The sequence below is a fragment of the Triticum dicoccoides genome, chromosome 3B, assembly GCF_002162155.2.
Source record: "Triticum dicoccoides isolate Atlit2015 ecotype Zavitan chromosome 3B, WEW_v2.0, whole genome shotgun sequence".
In the NCBI taxonomy this organism is placed as follows: Eukaryota; Viridiplantae; Streptophyta; class Magnoliopsida; order Poales; family Poaceae; genus Triticum; species Triticum dicoccoides.
Window position 1 is genome coordinate 8206049 of NC_041385.1, and position 8579 is coordinate 8214627.

The following is an 8579-nucleotide window of genomic DNA, read 5'->3' on the forward strand; positions in this document are numbered from 1 at the left end:
TTCCTCATCTAAACCCTCTAAAAAAATTCCTTCAAACTTTTTTAGTAACCCTCTGAAGAGCACATAGCTCCGCATCTGGTTATTAGTAACTGTGTTGGCGGTAAATAACACAAACTGTTTTCCTTTTTGCGGGGGAAAAATGCAAACTGTTGTCGTTGCAGACTGTGCTATTTTGGTTTGTTTTTTCTCACGGTTTATCATGGTAATCACAGTTTTTTTAGCAGTAGTAAACATAGGTAGAAGAGAAAAGAGAAGAGATGAGCACTACTGGCAGCTTATTCACAGCTGCTTGTCTTGCTGGTACAAATAAAATGGTGTTGTACCGGTGATAGCTGCGTACCTGGCCCTGAAGGAATTCAGTCGGTCAGAGTTTCCAAATGCGCGAATGCGACCCTCTCGGCCCGTTGTGTTGTTGGGACTACAGTGTGACTGAAGACTAGCTCCCGTCTAGTCTCGTATCATAACCAGTAAATAAATGGCTGCGAGGAATTGAAGATGAGACGAGCCCTTTTGCTCATACCAACCACTACAAAGTAATTATCATGCTCTGTTCAGGACACCATCATGTATGCTTGGCAGCTCTTCTCTGAGAGTGAGATCGCTACTGCTGTCCACTTACCCTAAGAGTGAGGTTGCTACTGCTGTCCACTGCTTTGTAATGGAAGGCCTCATCATTTTCACCACAATTTTCTTGGAAGGCAGAGTCTACAGTCACATTCATGGTTACAAGAATAAGTTTGCGAAAATAAATTAAACCGAGAAGAGTAACAAGAACAAGTTTGTTACAGGATGAAGGAAATATACATACACTGAGGACAGCATGCCAGGAAACCAGCTTTTAATTAGTCACAAGGGGTTCCCATTTATAAAGAATGGGAAATAATTCATATTTGGTATAAAACCTTTTAGCATAGCAGCAAAAAAAAACATCAGAAACAATTGAAGAAAAACAAAAGTGTACATGAATCAAATAGATTTTACTTCACCAAAATACACTTTCAACTCTGTGTTCATGCAACCAATATTTTAACAGTTTTTACTTCACCAAACTCGCTGCAAGACCATGGCACATCGCCACGGCGCGGAAATGGAACTTAAGAAAAACAAGTGTACATGAATCAAATAGAAAAAGGTGAATCACCATATATGTGTTCATAAAAAAGCTGATTCCACTGAGGAAGAGGGCACCAGTTGGGTAAATCCAAGACGGTGGCAAACTATAGCCTTGGTATCACTACAAACTAGCTCCTAAGACTGAAAATCGTACCAGGGTGGATCCCCTTCCTGACGGAATGGAGATGATACATCCCTGAGAGGGGCACAAGAAAAAGAAGGACAATCATGCCAATGAATTCACCCTTGAACACGATTTGAAACAAGAATTGCAATCAGAGAAAAGACAGTTAAGGCTTTCAAGAGTAAATAGCATAAAACTACCACATTTGGGGCTAGGGTTCCGGAAAACTACCACCTTTTTGAAATTCCCTAAAACCTACCACTATTTTGGTTCGCTGTTCCAAAAACAACCACGTTGCACTGATGGCTGTGTTAGTTAATTTTAATTGTGTTTATGACAGATTGGGTCCACTCGTCAGATCTGACGTGGCATCAAAGTCAACACCGCTAGTTTTGACCATTAGGTTGATCGTTATGACAGGTGGAGCCCACATGTCGGTCCCTTCAAAAAAAATAAGCAATCAGGTCCCTGTAACTTTTTTTATACAAAAGCAATCAGGTCCCTGTAACTTTTTTATAAAGCAATCAGGGCCCTGTAACTTTTTATAAAAAGCAATCAAGTCCCTTTGGCCGTGGTGCTGCACATTGTTGAAAGAATGTATTATCGTGCTTCAAGGCAGTGAGATGGTGGAAGTGGAACGCGATAGATCTCGCCATGGTTGGCTGGTTCAGAGAACCACATATCCATGTATATGACATAATAACTGGTTAAGAAGATTAACTGCCAAAGATAACTCCCTGCGAGCTGTATACAAATATATGGTTGTGATAGCATTGACTGACTCAAAAGAAGAAGAAATGCAGTTGGTCTTCTGGATTTGACAGAAGAAGAAAGCCGGTACTTCGTTCCAAATCCAATTGTGTCGAGTTAAGGTGATGTGCCAGTTGTGGAAAATGAAGCCATCCGTTATTACTCTATTTGACTAATCAACACTGATAGCAAGCAAGCACTCTGAATGACAATGCTTCATTTTTCTGAAACACAGCACGACAGGAAGTTCATTGGCAACTGGAATTACTCCTTGTCCACACAAGCACAATATAAATTTTCACTTAATTCCACTGCAGGTGCTCCTTGTTACATTCATGAGCTTCTCTTTATTTGCCTTCTTCATCTCCATTCCATTACAACAGTATGCCAGGACTTCTCTTCATAGTGCTGCTCATCTCTCTTCTCGCCAATGGAACATATGTTGCCACAGCATGGGATGATGAAGAATTCTTCAAGAATTGTTCACCAAGTCGGTGCAGCAAACATGGACCAGAGGTCCGGTTCCCATTCAGGCTTGCAACCCAACCTCCACCTTGTGGTGCACCAGGTATGCAGTTATCATGCTCTGGACAGGACACCATCCTGTATCACCCAGTTCTTGGCTCCTGCAAAGTGACTGCAATATTTTATAAGGATCTAGTCATAAACATCAGTCCACCTATAGACACATCACCTCACTGCCCACTTCAGATACTCATCTCAGCAAATCTATCAACTGATGTGTACAAACCTCAAAAGTTGGATGTTGCAAGCTTAGTAGGTTGTTCAAGAGATTCTATACCAATAGATCTATACGGTATAGTGGGCCCAGTCACTTGTCTTGTTAATAAGGACATCCAGTTCTGGTATTTGGTGAACCCCAACGCATACATGTCTGTTCTACCTTTGGATTGCATGGTTTTTTCTAAGGAGATCCCGATACCATATACTAGTCAGATTCATCACTCATACTTCATAAGGAAGAAGGTCGACAACACTGCAACCTTCGAGTATAGGGCAAGCCGAAGCATCAGTATTGGTGAAACGACATTTTCTTGGTACTCTAGTAATATCACTAGTGTTTGCCAACAGTGCGAAGAAGAAGGTCAAAAATGTGGATTTGACTCACAAAGGGATCAAGCTTTCTGCAAGAGACATGGTATTATTTCTTTCCCTGGAGAAATCATGTATCATTATGGTAACTCAATTTATTTCTAATGACATTTCAGAATTTTTATTTTTCTATCTATTCTCTTGACAATCTCGTATGTTCCACATTTCTAACTGTCAACAAGATTTTTACCTATAGAAAAACTTTTCAAGTAACTGCAGTACTGCACTGCAAATTAGTCCAGTGGTTAGCCAGTAACAGCCTGCTGTGCAGATCTCTTTAGTTCTTGGTCTTCAATAAAACTTACTTTTGTGGCCTCCCCTACAGTTTCAGTGCAAACAAGGACAGGCTCTAGGTTCGCATGCCTGGACGGACCCTCAAAAACTTTTGTCTGGAGATGGCAGTGCGAAACTATTATGCTTACTCTTTTGCCAAATTCTAAAAATGAAACATAACTGCCCTCTGTGCAGATCATTTTAGAATAGAAACCAAACTTTGCTTGGGCATAAGGTCTTTTTTCCCCTAGATTAGCAAGGCTTGATATGGACTTTGGTTATCAGTAACTCCCTTATTATTTCCTTGCTTCCTTTTTTGCTTCTGCCCAAAGTAAGCCTTCAGAAGGTGATTTTAGTCCACGAAATTTGCCACTGTATGGATGTGAGGTGCACTGATGACCACCAACAAATCTAATATTGGTAACATTTGAATGTTAACACTTGCATAATGTCAGATATATTCCCTATTTGAAGATTTCAAAAAATTAGACGTAAATGGTTTTTAGGACATAATTTCGTTCTGCTGGATTAAGTTCCAATAACTTAAGAGAATTTGAACCGAGCTGGTCCGACCAAAAAAAAATCATCGACTTGGGCTTCTTAAATATTAATATTGGTACACTGAATTGGCACCAGGTTCTCAGTTTGGAACTTTAGACTACTAGAGTTGTTTGGAAAAGAGTAGTCGCCATTAGAATTATGTCCATTGGTGTTAATGCAGTGGTCCTGAGTCTGGGTTAAGCAAAAGCTATACCCATCACAAGGAATTATTAATAACAAGATTATTTAGACCATTCACACAACAAGATCATACAGTACTAACAAAGTTGAATCTGAAACAGATTCTTATAAACCTATGTTGGTTGCAAAGTTGTCCATGTGCGCACCTCTGTTATGATGATCTTCAGGACTGTTGTATTAAACATTTTTGTTCTTGGCTAGCACCTGATTTTCAGTTGACATAGTTTATTTTGCTTCAGAATGCAAACTTGCCATGATACTCAACATTTCCATCCACAATGTGCAATGGTCTTTATTCGTGTTAAGTTGGTGTAAATTGATGAAGCCAATCAACAAGTTATCTTTTTCCTTACTACTCACAGAATGAACATCAAAAGTTATATTTTAAAATATCACCATTTACCTATATGGTTCTTTATCAGTGTGTGTGAAAAGATACCAGTTTTTATGTCTATGCTATACTCCCCCATCTCCCATGTTGGTTAGAGACAAAATAGCATGTGCAGCAATGTATAGATGTACAGACTGTAAACTTCACATTTATAAACATCCCTTACTCCCTTTTAAAAAACTTGTATTAACTTAAATCATGTTCGACATTCCAAATATCCAACTAGAATAGCAGATAAAGATATTGGATACTAACCAATAAGCACGCACCTGTAGTATTCAAACGATCGTAGCAGTTTCATGTTACTAGATCTGCACAAAAGTTATAAGAAAAATGAGTAAAAATGGTACATATCGATCTATATAACCCATACATATGAGGTCCAATATACACGAAGGATATACATATGAGGTCCAATATACACGAAGGATGAAGCTAACAGGAAGCTACACTATATGCCCCTCCTATACCCACATATCAAATCTCATGAAAGAAAATCAGGAAGCAGTGGTTCCTATCAAATTTTTAGACGTAGCTTCTTATGTTTTTGTCTACACTAAATCGTGGGAGAACTCATTCTGTCATTCTTACATGCAGGTATGAAGGTCATCCCAATTGCAGGTAGCGCTCTCTTCTCCATTTCAATTATAAATGTTCGTAACTTTCACTCATGAGAAATAGCTACTGAAATTTAACTCGAGTTGAAACTGTGTGGTGTGAGTTTAAGTGAGCTGCGTCAATTCCTACGACCTTAAATTTTATGTTCTCTCATTGCAATGAGATGGATATATCCCTCAGAAAAAGAGAAGGGGTGGGGCTGCAGGAAATTTAATCATGGACACATAGCTAACTCTCTAAATGCAGCTGGCTAATTTCCTTTCTTTTAAATCAGCAGCATCATCTGTAGCTGCATTTGTAGCTCTTTCATTGATGGTAGCCACGACACTCTACCTCTCATTGAAGTCAAGGTATCATGAAGAGATAAATAGGAAGGTTGAAATGTTTCTGAAGGCATACAGCACATCGAAACCCACAAGGTACACTTTCCCTGAAGTTAGGAAGATAGCAAGACGGTTCAAGGATAAATTGGGCCAGGGTGGATTTGGAAGTGTGTACAAAGGCGAGCTACCAAATGGAGTGCCTGTGGCAGTCAAGATGCTAGAGGGCTCCGTAGGAGAGGGAGAGGAATTCATCAATGAAGTTGCAACCATTGGACTAATCCACCATACAAATATCGTTCATCTCTTGGGCTTTTGCTCCGAAGGAACTAGACGGGCTCTTATTTACGAATTCATGCCCAATGATTCACTCGAGAAATACATATTCACACATATTTCCAATATTTCTCGACAACTCCTAGCACCAAACAAAATGATAGATATTGCTTTAGGCATTGCTCGAGGGATGGAATACCTGCACCAAGGCTGCAACCAACGCATCCTTCACTTTGACATCAAGCCGCACAACATCTTGCTGGACTACAACTTCAATCCGAAGATATCAGATTTTGGTCTTGCAAAGCTGTGTGCAAGGGACCAAAGCATCGTTACCTTGACTGCAGCCAGAGGTACTATGGGATACATCGCACCAGAGCTATACTGTCGGAACTTTGGAGGGGTGTCTTACAAGTCAGATGTGTACAGTTTTGGCATGCTGGTGTTGGAAATGGTGAGCGGACGGAGGAACACAGACCCAAGTGTTGAGAGCCAGAATGAGGTGTACCTCCCGGAGTGGATTTATGAGAAAATAACCACTGAGCAAGAATGGGAGCTTACTTTGGAAATGACAGCAGAAGAGAAAGAAAAGATGAGGCAGCTGACTATTGTGGCCCTGTGGTGCATCCAATGGAACCCAAAGAACCGGCCATCGATGACGAAGGTGGTAAACATGTTAACAGGGAGGTTGCAGAACCTGCAGATTCCCACCAAGCCCTTCGTGTCATCTGAAAATCGCCCTATGCCGCAAAACAGGGCGAACACATGAAGACACATTCTGTTTTTGTGTAGTATTATTACATACACGTTTGAGGGAATTAAACTCACATCTGCAGTAAGCTGTAATATTAGTACTGTATCAGTATCTTACCATATTGTAATACTATTAGTGGATTCTGCAACGGTTGAATAATGTGATGTGAACCCGTGAGGATTGATCTTATCCTGACATTGCTGTGATTTTGTCCCCTATTCCCCATACATATTCGGTTCTGCAGTAATATTAGCAATTTCCTTGTCAGAATCACAAGATGGTCCTGTAAGCTCTTTCTAATAATACAGGAATGTGCAGATCGGCAGTGGATCCCTTCATCATATAGTGTGAAAACAAAAGGAGGTTAAGGGGGCTAATTACCATGCCAGTGGCAGATGTCTTCAGACGGAGTCCCTCGCCAGGCCAGCGGCAGCGGATTGGGGGCGTTTCGGCGAGACACGAGGGGAAATGAGGAACCCGCTTAGCCGGCAGCGAATGTGACGGCCGCAAGCGGGCATGGCTGACGGCGGCGCGGAAGCACGCCGGGGGAATCGCTCGCCAGCAGCCGGCCGCCGCGGCCGCTTAGTAGGGGTACGGTACAAACTACAGAAAATGGAGGAGGTATTTTCCTCTTGGATAAGGTAGACCTGGGCTCCACGGCAAACACTCAGTCTCAGTAGTGCACGATAGATCGGTGGGCTCCGCAGAAACCTGCACGCCGCCTAAAAAATCATGTATAGCCAAAAAACGTGTATAAAAAAATAAAGATATTTTAAAACTCGGAGGGAGCGCTTAGCGCGAAATACATGTGCCGGTTGAGAGCGCGCCAAGTGACATGTTCCCAGCAAACAAAAGTGATCCTTGGGGGGCTTCCAAAGGAGTACTTACTGATTAGTTGCTCTCGCCTCTGGCGCGTCTTTAAAGAGCCGGCCCAACATGGATTAACTGCTGGTTATTTATTGCCTTCATTTATATTTCTGAAATGAAAATAAAATCAATTTTTAAACGTGCATTGCATATTAAAAAATGTTCATGTAGTGTTAAAAATGTTTACGCAACTTTTAAAAAATGTCGATAGCATCCAAAAAAATGTTCATAAAACATATTTATACAATATTAAAAAATGTTTGTGTCATTCAAAAAAAGTGTAACTAACATTTTTTCAAAATGTTTATGTGTCTCAAAAATATGTTTGTGAAATTTCAAAAAAATGTTTATACAATATAAAATATGTTTACATGGTTTAAAAAATGTTTCATATCATCCAAAGAAAAAGCTCCACTTGTGTTTGAAAAAATGTTTAGCAAATATTCAGAAAAACAGTTCAAAACCTGTATGTGAAAATAATGCCCATTGTGTATTTGAAAAATGTTCGACGTGTATCAAAAAATGTTCCAGCTGTTAAGAAATTTTTTGAAACACATATTGAAAAAAATATACATGTATTGAAAATGAAGAAAGGAAATCCAAAAACAAAGCAAAATGTAAAGAAGCACATAAAACTAAAAACCGAAAAAAGAACCGATGGAAGCCAACACATAAAATATATATATTAAAAAACCGCTTGGAAGCTTCTAAAACCAGTCTGAACCGGTCATAGAAGCTTACTAAAACCGCTCCTGGAGGAACCCATATTAAGCCTGCCATCTGGCGATCACCTACTATAAGACGGAGTACCATGCAGTAGGTGAGATATAGCTCCCACCTCCCACATCTGGTACATGCGGACTATATCTGACCTATTGCGAGATGGTAGCTCCTCTCGCATCAAGGTTTTTTCTTGTTTGCGTCATTACTGGACATGATTGCCTCTTCTCTTCGTGGCGAGGCACACGGGTGTCTTCTTTCTTCTTCCTTCTCCTCCCCTAAACGTGTGTCGACTCCTCCTCCTTTTTTCTTCTCCATTCCCCTCATTCCAAAGGATTCTTCTCCCGTATCTTTTGTCACGCGAGCGGTATGGTGTGAATGGCGTTCCTCTTTCTCATCCTCCTCCATTCAAGTTCTCTAGTCTTGGTTTAATCGGCCTAATCTTCGTGGTTTTTGGTTGGTTTCTTCTAGGGTTTGGGAGATTCGAGCTACGATGTGGATCCATTTGTTCTGTGATGC

At 40.5% G+C, this 8579-nt stretch overlaps 1 protein-coding gene and 1 long non-coding RNA gene across 2 annotated transcripts; one reads left to right on the forward strand and one right to left on the reverse strand.

Moving 5' to 3' along the window:
* Positions 1–2350: 2350 nt before the first annotated feature.
* Positions 2351–6576, forward strand: LOC119274314 (rust resistance kinase Lr10-like). Its single transcript, XM_037554994.1, has 3 exons — positions 2351–3146; positions 5103–5126; positions 5401–6576. Exons 1-3 carry the CDS (start codon positions 2372–2374, stop codon positions 6486–6488), a joined length of 1887 nt encoding a protein of 628 aa, XP_037410891.1. The 5' UTR covers positions 2351–2371; the 3' UTR covers positions 6489–6576.
* Positions 2506–7119, reverse strand: LOC119274321. Its single transcript, XR_005135117.1, has 4 exons — positions 6855–7119; positions 6591–6711; positions 4775–4816; positions 2506–2624 (listed from the first exon to the last, which is right to left on the reverse strand). It is a non-coding gene; the product is annotated as an uncharacterized LOC119274321 (long non-coding RNA).
* Between the last annotated feature and the right edge of the window lie 1460 nt (positions 7120–8579).